Here is a 12,161-nt window from a genome sequence, read left to right as displayed (position 1 = left end):
ATGTATAAAGTAGTAAAACAATTTAAAAAGCACTACTGAAATGTTAAAAGATATTATTTCTAGGCTATATTTTTGTCAATCTGTCTCACTCGTGTAATTGTACAAGTAGTTTCAGATGACATCTTCTATTTTTCTCATTCAATGTTTTCCTACAGCTTTTTCTATTTTCTTTTTATTAAACTATAGAAAATTTGTTGAGGAAATTGCACAATCCCTTTGGTTGGTATCAATAGATACTGTCCGCTTTGAAGCACCCAAGATCTTTTAATTTTAGGCAATTAAGATGTGAATAAAGAACAGGATGACATAATGAAAAAGAAGTAGGTAGGTTACAGAAGAAGGCACATTCCTCTAACTACATTTGTAAAGACTTTCAAACCAGGACAAAGAATATGCTATTCTGGAAGTGGTTTGATTTGTGCTGAAATGAATAGACCTGAGGATTAACACATACATTACATTTCAATATTAAATAAATGCTCTCTCATAACATGAGGCTTCTGTAACAATAAATTATCAATATTTGAGGTTAACGTAAGAGTTTCATTACTTTAAAAACAATACATTGGCAGTTAAAATGAGCATGCAAGATTTAAAGTATGGAATGGCAGTAGTTAGGAACCTAAGACTTACCATGTGTGGAGCACTGATTGTTGCTTGAAATCCTACAAGGCAAAGAAAATTTTCTGAGTAATATCAAGCATTTTCAAGTAAATAGATTCAGCTAGCAGACGTGTTTCAGCCAGCTACCATATTACTAAATGAGTAGGGGAAAAACAAATAAGAATCACTGGAGAACATGGTCTTGGATTGGGAAATGTTATACTGATATTTCTTGTGCTAAATATTCCTAAAATATCAGAATCAAATTCAATTCCTAGTGACTTTATGTACATGAACATACTGATATTCTTGTCAACTGCATCCTCTCCCTTACATTCTTTTTCAACTTTCTACAATGAAATATTTTGTAACACTCGTTATTTTTATTTCATCTCCTTGTCTTATATCTACTTGATTACCATCAGATTTTAATTATTTATTTAAATGTATTCACAATGTTCACTTCAGCATACTTGTATTTTTAGCAATTACATTATTTATTGGAAATTGCCTCAGGAAAAAATATCAAACTCTGTAAAAAAAATTAACTGACATGAAATGTAAACTAGCAGAAATTTGAAATCAAAGACAAAAGCAGCTTCAATTTTTCTGGATGGAACAGTTAATTAATTCTGAGGCTATTTGTTATCATTTTCCAATTATTTAAAATTAAAATAACTATATTTGCATCTATTATTAGGCTTTTATTACAAACTATGACATCAAAATAAAAGTACATGCATTATTACACAAATTATTACAAAATTGATTAGGTAACTGGTTAGTAACTGATGCATCAATTATACATTTTGTCATTTGTAAAACATCATGATGTATGTGTTGTCATTTATCTTACTTGTTACCCCATTGAAAGCCTATGCATTAAAGAAATTTAAATTATGTATAAACTATCTACCACTACCAAATGCCAATCCTAATGAAAGTTCATTTATATATTGGATTTATATATTTTATATATATACACATACTCAAAAGGTGGTTTGTTTGACTTAGTGCAGTGCTTCTCAATTATTTTCTGTCATGCCCCCCCTAGGAAGAAGAAAACATTTCGCGCCCCCCGCGCGACTGTAAATAGTATCATTTGTCTATAAAATTGTTATAAGTACACCTCTGCATAACACCTTATTAACGTATAAGAGAATAAAAAAAGAAAGAAATGTGGATCAATTTACAACAAAGAATAGCTTTATTAACTGTAGCAGAAAAGATTTAAAGGAGCACAGGATTTAAAGGAACACAATATTAAAAAAAACTTTAACCTGCAAAACAAAAATATATAAAATAATTTGAGCTGAGCCCCCCTTTACGGAGCCTCGCGCCCCCCCTGGGGGGCCCGCCCCACTATTTGAGAAGCACTGACTTAGTGTAATATATGAACATTGGAGTACTATGGCCCAGCCAACTTTCGACTTTATTTTAAAGATAGAGACATAACTTTTTTTTAAGTGAAAAGTTAATAGTACCCCAATGTTCATATATTACAGTAAGCCAAACAAATCACATTTTGACTTAACACAATGTGTGACTCCAAGCATAGGCTTGTTGAATAATTCACTCAAAGAAACAACTGCAATGAAGGAATGCAATCCCTCTTCTAATTCATGCAGCAAAAACAGCTTATACCTCCATATAATCACTTTTCCATGATATATGTTCTTGGTATTATGAAAAAAAAATCTTTCTTTAACTATTCCACTGTTCCTGCTTTATGCAGCAAAAGATTTGTCCAATAAGACCTGATTTTGAAGAAGCAATCATCTTAAAATATTTTGAAAATCTGTAAGTTTCTGATTCTGCATGAGAAAGCACTAATTTTTGTTCTTTAATTTTTAAAAAACCTCCATATATTGAGAATATGAGTATGGGAAAAGGCCAGGGATGAAATTCAGCAGGTTCTAGAGAACCAGTAGTGGAAATGTTGATTAGTTCAGAGAACCGGCAAATACCATCTCTGGCTGGCCCCCGAGTGGGATGGGAATGGAGATTTTGCAGTATCCTTCCCCTGCCACACCCACCAAGCCACACCCACACAACCGGTAATAAAAAAAATTGAATTTCACCAATGGAAAAAGCTTTTCCTAAGCCGTATGCTGGTCAAGCCCATTAAGAACATTATAAAGTTCACTGAACCAACCATTATCTTGTCTTGACATAGTTTTGTTCCTCAATTAGGTCATGAATATTGAGAAAGTTTTTTCCCTTTTGTTTCAGTATTGCAAACCCAAGCTGAAACCATACACTTTTGTTGGGAATCTAAATATCTTCAAATTATTATCAAATTATAACTTATCATAATTAGAAAGTGATTATTAAAGAGAAGGTACAGCTAGAGAATAATTATACTAACTATACTGATTCCCCAACTGCTTCATTTGCACACGGTACAAGTACTATAAACCCCAGTTACCACTATATGGTAGCTTTATACCACACAGCTTTATATACACTAAATCACAACGAAACAAATTATAGCTAACTGTAATACATTAATCCAGTCCATATTTTCATCTCTTACTTGCAAAAGGTGAATACCCAAGAACACAGAATTTGCATCACAAAGAAATCAATATATATGAATAAATGTGGGAGAGGTTTCTGATAAATATTAGATTACGAATCCATTTTTACAGCTTCTTGCTTCCAACAGCGACTGACAAAATATTCATGAATGAAAACAATTCAAAAGCAGAACATGAAGATAATGATTTGCTATATGTTAACACATTCAGAAATATTCAGGGAGTTGGACTAGAAGACCTCCAAATCTGTAATTCTGTTCTATTCTATATTCTATATTGCCTCAGAACACAGAGACTGAATTTGGTCATGATGACTAAGTACCATTGACAAATCTGGCATCTCATATAATTTTTATAACCATCTGGAAGCATGAATTCTAAATAATTAATTTGGAGGCTGGAAAATACATTTCAGCACTCCTACACTATAATAATAATTTCCACACATTTCTATTATGTTCTTCTGCAGCTGTTTTTCCGCATTACTAATTTTTTGTAGTAAATACAGTATATTCTCTGATTATTTTAGCTTTTTTTGCCCTTTTTCAAAAACCATGATACATTTTTGAAGCATACAGAAAGCAGACTCAGATTCAGAATCTTTAAGAAAATCAAACATTTAGATAGTTAATCTAACAGACTATATGTGGTTATACCTATTGACTGAGGTGAATCCATATATGGGTTGCATTTTGCATAATGGCTTCGGTCTGTTGTAAGCATTACTTCAAATACTTTATCCGATTTGATTATTCCGTTTTCTGAAAAAAAGGAAGATTTTAGTCAAACTGTAATATTAAAGTCTATTATAATTGCAGCTGCATTCACAGTTTATATACTATATGAAATGCTAAAATATATTTACACATGCATTATTCTTATGAAGTCTCTGGTGGATTTTAGGCAAATTACATTTTTATAAGCATAGCTCTTAAAAATATAGCTAGCAGAAAATCTATCGATTATTTTTGTATCAATTTATGTGGAAAATTTAGAAAAGAAACTTATGGTGTTTTGAAACTAAGTTTTATAAAATAATCATGAATCAAGAAGAATCTTTTAAGTTTGTGCCACTGTGATACTGCAGTAAACTACCTATTTTTTAAACAGATGTATATGCATACTATACATACATACATACATACACACACACACACACACACACAATTTCAGACTCAAATATTTCAAAATCAGTTCACAAATGACATCAACATTTATGAATTAGAGTACAAAAAACGGAGAAATCAACATTCCTTCCATAAGAGTAGGGGGGGAGCTCAGCTGGCTGGCTTCTTCCTTTGCTCTTATTTGCTCTTATTCTGGAATCAGGAAAAATAATATGGTCCAAACACATGAGGCCCTCAGACTTCTCTGAGAAGTTACTGTTTTCATTGCTGTTGTCAATCTGCCATTGATACTTGAAGGCCTCACACTGACAAAACCTGGTATGATTTGCAGCTGCTTTCAGAGCAACACAGAGCAGAAGAGTTGGTGAAATGTTTTTCCGGTCTATGGCTTCATTTGTTCTTTGGAATCACAGTGTCTGGCCTCTGAACAATGTATGATTTAGAGGAACAATGCCTGCCAGTTTTTCAACCTACAGCTTTATTTGTTCTTTAAGGCACTATAACACTTTAATAAATCTTCCTAGTATTAACTCTTTGCTTTTGATCTAATGACTTTTATTTAGAAGTTACTGCTAGATTTCTGCAGCAACATTACAATTTATTATTATTATTATTAAATTTATTTGCCACCCATCTTGCTGACTCTGAGCAGCTTACTGTAAGATAAAATATCCAAATAATTATAAATACAAAAACAGATAAATATTACAAGAATGAAAACAAACTAAAAAAAAAGATTGATCCTAGCTTCTTAAACTGTCCATAATGCCTGTCCCCATTGTACCAGAATAACATTCTGATACAATACGTTCCATTTGCCAGCATAGTCTATTTTGATTTCCTTGTTCTTGTTTTCTCCATATGTTCAGCTTTTCTGTTCAGCCTCCAGAATGTTTCAGTCTGCATTCTATTGCCCTCAGATTCTGAGAGTTGCAAATGACAGACACAGCTGCAGCTCATTCCAAAAAATACAAATTTGATTTTATTAAGCAAACAAAATTCAAATACATAGAATAACAATGAAATGAAATAAATACATTAAGGAGAAAAAAATGCAAATGAATAATGTTGTTTTTACATAAACCAATATAAAATATATACAAAAACACAGATTATTAATATCAAGACAAGTAAATCTAATCTGTTATCACTCTTTTTTTCAGATTAACCTTCCAAAGAACAGCTGCTTTCATAAATTGAGTGGTGATATAAATCATAAATGGCTCATTATCTCATTACAATATTCACTAAAAAAATGTCAACAGCATTCCCCTAGAGGAAAGTATGTGCAACTGAGGTCCGTGGTTAACAAGGCCCCCCTCATCAGTGACTTGATCACAGAGGGAGAGCCGGACCTCGCAGGAATAACGGAAACCTGGTTGGGCCCGGAGGGGGCTTGCCCCTCGGGGAAATGTGCCCTCCAGGTTACCGTGTATTCCACCAGCCACGGGCCCAGGGTAGGGGCGGTGGGGTAGCGGTAATTATTCGGGAGGATCTGGCGCCGAGAGAATTCACTGTGTCGCAGATATCTGGTTGTGAGTCTCTGGGCGTGAGATGGGGCCCAGGGAGACAGTTGGGCCTGTTGATAGTATACTTGGCTCCTCGCTATACATCAACGGCCCTGCCCGGACTCCTCGAGCGGATCGCTGAGATGGCGGTTGAGACCCCCAAGCTATTAGTGATGGGGGACTTCAACCTGCCGTCGATGGGAGAAGCATCCGAGGTAGCTCGGGAATTCATGGCTTCCATGACAGCCATGGATCTGACTCAAGTAATTCAGGACCCCACACACGAGGGAGGCCACACACTGGACCTTGTGTTTGTCTCCGACCAGTGGACTAGTGATCTGGGAATAGGGGATTTAGCCATCACGCCCGTCATGGTCAGATCACTCACTTCTCCAGCTGGACTTCCCTGGCGCTACCCCCCGCCGCGGGGAGGCGGAACCAGATTGTCCTAGATGGTTCCGCCCCAGGCGTCTGATGGAACCAGACAGGTTCCAGGCGGAGCTTGGGCCACCTCCTGCAGACCTGTCCCGCTCCCGGGCAGAGGACCTGGTAGCTGCATGGAATAGTGCGGCTGCCGGGGCCTTAGACCGGGTTGCGCCTTTGCGGCCTCTCCGGTGGCAACGATCGACCCGGGCTCCCTGGTTTAACGGGGAGCTAAGGGCGATGAAACGCCACAGGAGACACCTAGAGAGCAAGTGGAGATCCTCCCGCTCCGAATCAGACCGAACACAGGTAAGAGCCTACTTAAGGACCTACCTTGTGGCATTAAGAGTGGCCAAACGTCGATATTGTGCCACCCTTATTGCATCCGCAGAGAACCGCCCTGACGCCCTGTTTCGGGTGACCCGCTCCCTCCTGTCACAGGAGCAGTGGGATCCCCCTTTGCAGGGTAGGGCAGAGGAATTCGGGGAATACCTGCAGGATAAAATCGCTCAGATCCGGAGTGAATGGACCCCCTTCAGTGCTCCAGGGGGGGCGTCCGAGGCAAGTCTTGAGAGACCACGCTGGGAGGAGTTTGACCCTGTGGTCACCGAAGATTTGGACAGGTTGCGCGGGCGACTGCGAGCCACCACGTTTATTGGACCCGTGTCCCTCCTGGCTTGTACTGGCATCCTGGGAGGGTTCACGAGGCTGGCTACTGGGACTGGTGAACGCTTCGTTGGGTGAGGGCCTTCTACCAGCCACCCTGAAAGAGGCGGTGGTGAGGCCCCTGCTCAAGAAGCCTTCTCTGGACCCAACGGAGCTAGCAAATTATCGTCCTGTCTCCAACCTTCCTTTTTTAGTGAAGGTTGTTGAGAGTGTGGTGGCTCAGCAGTTCCCACATCACCTGGAGGAATCTGATTATCTAGACCCGCGCCAGTCCGGCTTCCGGCCCGGACACAGCATGGAGACGGCCTTGGTCGCGTTGGTGGATGATCTCTGGAGGGCAAAGGATAGGGGTTGCTCCTCTGTCCTTGTCCTATTCGATCTTTCGGCGGCTTTTGATACCATCGACCATGGTATCCTATTGCGCCGTCTGGAGGGGTTGGGGGTAGGAGGCACCGTGCTGCGGTGGTTCCGCTCCTACCTCTCTGGCCGGACGCAATGTGTGTTGGCAGGGGAGCAGAGGTCGACCCCGAGGCCCCTCACTTGTGGGGTCCCGCAGGGGTCGGTCCTCTCGCCTCTCCTGTTCAACACATATATGAAGCCGCTGGGCGAGATCATCCGTGGTTTTGGGGTGGGATACCATCTGTACGCTGACGACACGCAGCTGTACATTTCCACCCCAAACCACCCCAACGAGGCCGTCGAAGTGATATCCTGGTGTCTGGAAGCCGTGCGGGTCTGGATGGGGGACAACAGGCTCAAACTCAACCCCTCCAAGACAGAGTGGCTGTGGCTTCCGGCTTCCCGGTTCAACCAGTATATTCCATCTCTGGCCATCGGGGACGAGCAATTAGCCCCGGTGGAACGGGCGCGCAATTTGGGCGTCCTCCTAGATGCCCGGCTGACTATGGATGACCATGTGGCAGCCGTGGCGAGGGGGGCATTCCACCAGGTTCGCCTGGTGCGCCAATTGCGACCCCTTTTGGACTGGGATGCCCTGCGCACAGTCACTCATGCGCTGGTGACGTCCCGCCTGGACTACTGCAATGCTCTCTACATGGGGCTCCCCTTGAGGTGCGCCCGGAGATTGCAGTTGGTCCAGAATGCAGCCGCGCGGGCAATTATGGGGAGAACGAGGTTCTCCCATATAACACCTCTCCTGCGCGAGCTGCACTGGCTTCCTGTAGCCTACCGGGTGCACTTCAAGGTGTTAGTGACCATCTTTAAAGTGCTCCATGGCACAGGGCCTAGCTACCTGCGGGATCGCGTTCTGCCCCACACATCCCTGCGACCTATTCGCTCACACAGAGAGGGACTACTCCGGGTGCCGTCCTCCAGAGATTGTCAGAGGGCGGCGCCCAGGAGTAGGGCCTTCTCTGTGAATGACCTCCCCCCAGACATTAGGACAACGACTGACCTCCGCTCCTTCCGCATGAAACTTAAGACCCACCTGTTCCGACTTGCCGGCCTGGCTTAATTTAGAGCTTCTCCACCTCTTGGGCATTTTTAATTTTAATTTTTAAATTTAACTATTATTGGGGTTTTTTTAATTGTTTTAAATTATTGTAATTTATTTATTTATTGTTCTACCTCCTCCATATTGTATCGTTGTAACCGCGATCATTCAAAGTTACAGAAGCAATGAACAAACTTATGACCCATACTGTAAGTTACAGCCATTGCAGCGCCCCCATGGTGACGTGATCAAAATTTGGGTGATTAGTAGAATGCCCACACCTACAATCACAAGAGTGCTGCAATTCCTGCAACCCATTTCCCCTATTATCTCTGCCCTTTTGGCCACTGTGCATTCTGCCTTGCAGGCTGCAACAGGTAGCCCCGGAGCTACAGAGTATCCAAAAGCCATCTTGACTATATCCATGGATCAGAACTGCCCAGGGATTGCAAGGAAAGAATCCAGCAGAACTGTGTCAAGCTATGATCTGGTTTTGCCACTTACTTTTTCCTGTGCCTTTGCATTCCTCTTCCCAACCCTCATTTGCCTATTGGATTTTTCCAGGATAAAAGCAGTAGCATTCCCACTTCCCCAACCATATGGTTAGTCCATGTCTGCAGACATTAGGTTGCCCTCTTAAAAAAACCTGCTGCCAAAGGAAGATCCATAGGAACAAGGCAAACTAAACTGTAATCAGAGTTCCACACTTTCTTCGCGCGCGCGCACACAACCATACAACTTTCCAATTTGGAAGAAAGGGTTCAAGGGATGGGCTCCTCTCAGTCAATGAATGTGTGACTGAGGCTTGATAGCAAGACAAATACAGTCTCCAATAGACCAACACTGACACATCTCCCAATCCAAGGGCAAAGTACCTGTCCCTAAAAGGTCAGGTTCAGGTATGAACTGAATTCCTGCATCATGTTTTCCAGGGCAAATGCTTTTCATGCTGCAAAGTAAAAGGCAGCAATGGCTCAGCTTCTCCAATTTACACTGGTTATATTTGGTTTCTTGAGCCAACATCACCCCATGTTTTCCCATTGGTTAAAACCATTTTTGGCTTCCCCATTGCATAGCATTTTTACTTGCACTCCTCTGCTGGGGGTGGGGCACAGGATGGTGAGGGCAACCAAGAATGGGCTGAGGTGGCTCTGGAGCTGCTTGTTGCCCCACAAGAGCAGTCAAAAGGGCAGAGATGGGGGGGAGATAAGAAGATAGGGGGAGTTGGAGGCAGTCCCTTACTTTACTGAAGTTCAGAATGGTTTGGATTGGGGTGAGTCCTCGGCTGATGGTAAATTTTGCTTAACAGCAGCAATGGGGATTGTGGTTGCTAAGCAATGCAGTCATGTGATTTCTCACATTACAATCACATTGTTTACTGACCAACATTCTGGTCCCAATTAGGGTCATAAGTCGAGGACTGCAAATATTTCACTAGATACTGAAGCAAATATTAAGCTCAATTTAGCAACTGGTCACCCTGCAAATCACATTAATACCAAAAGGAGCTTTTAGCTTTTTATTTCCTACAGCACCAAGGGGGAAAGTATAAAATAAGGTAACATCCACTACTATGGTGGAAAATGCAGATATTTGAGTATAAAGCACCATAGTCTTCCCAACTTCAAGACAGGGAGTAGATCTAGGTGGTTACATATGTTAGAAAGCAAAATATTTATATTTGACTAGTATCATAAGGCTTTTAAATTATTTCTATATTGGGCCAAGAAACATGAGTAAGACTTTCCCAGTGCTAGTCCCAAGCCTGAAGTACTATACTGCATAAGGCTTCAGTGCAGTATACTCTTTTACAAAAAATTAAGAAATGGGATAAAACAACACCCAAATAATTTCTTCCTATTCTTGCTTTGTCTGCATTTCTACCCTATTCATTTACAGTATCTTCACAAATGAGACAGTACAACCAGATTGGAAGCCAAATGAAACGAGCAGACTAGATTTGCTGTAAATTATTTTTCCCCATTTTATGAACAAGAACGCACATTATTACGCCAAATTAATTTGTGCTGAATATCTCATTGAATGGAAGGGCCAGAATCTTAATTGGCAACTGGGTTTACCTTAGTCCTGTAAACATAAACTTCAATGTTTCATAAGGAATCACACCAAAATACTATTTATTCAAGGCAGATCTGGAGGGCCTGGAACTTTATATGTGCACCTTCCGATGATCCTGCCTGTGAAAAACGCCCTGAACAATAAGGAATTTCACAGGACCTGCTTAAACTCCTAGATAAAATTATATTATAGTTGTATTACCTATTCTGTTTAGTTCTTATTATATGACAACGTGCAACATGTTTATCCCCAACAAGCTGGCAGCTCAAGCCAACGAAGTTCATTACAATAACTGATAAGACTCACTCTTAAGAAGCGAAATGTTGCATAATAAACAAGTGACAGAAGAGAGGGCCAACGGCCACGCTTTCCGAAAAGCACTTTTCCCCCTCCTTACTCGGCAATCTGACGGACTAGAAACTTAAATTTGTCTAAAGAGGACCCTCCAGTTTTTAAGTGGTACGCATTAACAGCGGATCAGAGTTCAGGAAACTACGTATGCGCAGCCTTCACGGCCCATGCAGCCCTAAAGATCGCTAGACCCGTATATAGAAAGAAGAGCCGAACGCCAGGCGAAGAAGAAATCCCACGAAAGGAGCCAAGAAAGCAAGGCTTGTGGGGAGGAAGGCTCCGGGCGCTAATCCCACCGCCGGGCCTGGCAGCAAAGAGAAGCGGACACTGCCCTCAAAAAGGCTTTCCCCGCAGTAAGAGACACGCCCGACTTGCAAGCGAGTACAGCTGCGCCTTCCATCCTCGCCTCGCAAAGCAGCCGCGAGCGGGAAAGTTCACGCGCACCCCCACCCCCACCCCCGCTTTAAATCTCCAGAGGTCGCCGAGTGACAGTTGGGTTTTTTTCTCTTCTTCCCCCCACCCCGCCCCAGCGCGCGACGCGGAGGGCCAACAGGAATCCTAGCGGTCACTCCCTAGCAACGACCGGGGAGCTAAGGGTGGGTGCCTGCATGCCTGCGTCGGGTTTCAAGAATGGGCAGCACGCGCCCTGGCCCCTCCCTCTGCCTCCTCCCACTCCTTTCTTTCTTCCCCCGAGCCAGGCGCGCACACATACTGCGGAGGTTGTGGATGAGCTCCGAGTGGCTCGTGCCTCCAGACTTCCAGGCCATGGCTAGACAGACTCTGCGGAGCAGGTAGAGAGCCGCCTTCAGTGCCGCGACTGCGCACAGGAGTTTCCCCAGGAAGGACACAACCTCCAGCGCCGACACAGGCGCCGCCTCCTCTCCTCCCGCAGCAGCGGCTGCCGCTGCGCGTCCGCCGGAGGGAGGGACTGCTCCCCCGCCTCCTGGCGCCCTCGACATTCTGAACGGCCGCTGCCGCCGCCGGGCAACCGCGACCGGTATGCGCAGGCGCAGTTAACCGAATAAAGGGGACACTGGCGACCCAGTGAGGGAGGGACTAGAGGTGCTGACAGGAGGAGGAGGAGGATGAAGATGGGGTCAACGAAGATGTCTCCTTCAAACGGAAGCATGTGACTGACAATGCTATATATAACTGAACAGCAGCTTGGGATGTGAGGTGGGAAGGTTCTTGGAGAGGGGCTGAAAATTTAAAAAAATGCTTTTCAAACACTTGAAATAGAGTGATGCTATATTAAACACTGTTTGTAGGCACACAAACATCCATATGGGTGCTATATGTGCACTAAAGCAGTGCACCTGCCTTGTATAAATAGCAGTGCGCTGTTCTCACACTATGCAATCTTGGATCAGTGTGTTGTGTGGAGTTCACCAGTGTGTTAGTGGATGGCTCA

General features: G+C 42.8%; 1 protein-coding gene across 1 annotated transcript in view; it reads right to left on the bottom strand.

Moving 5' to 3' along the window:
• Positions 1-11,828, bottom strand: part of PCMT1 (protein-L-isoaspartate (D-aspartate) O-methyltransferase) — a 29,870-nt gene extending 18,042 nt beyond the window's left edge. The window contains exons 1-3 of the mRNA XM_081943278.1: positions 11,463-11,828; positions 3,800-3,904; positions 634-665 (exon numbers count right to left, since the gene is read on the bottom strand). Of these exons, the coding sequence (XP_081799404.1) occupies positions 634-665; positions 3,800-3,904; positions 11,463-11,709 (384 nt within the window). The 5' untranslated portion in view covers positions 11,710-11,828. The remainder of the gene's footprint in view (positions 1-633; positions 666-3,799; positions 3,905-11,462) is intronic.
• Positions 11,829-12,161: the final 333 nt, after the last annotated feature.

This window comes from Natrix helvetica, assembly GCF_964273705.1.
Source record: "Natrix helvetica genome assembly, chromosome: 2".
Classification (NCBI taxonomy): Eukaryota; Metazoa; Chordata; class Lepidosauria; order Squamata; family Natricidae; genus Natrix; species Natrix helvetica.
This window is presented reverse-complemented; position numbering and strand designations above follow the sequence as displayed.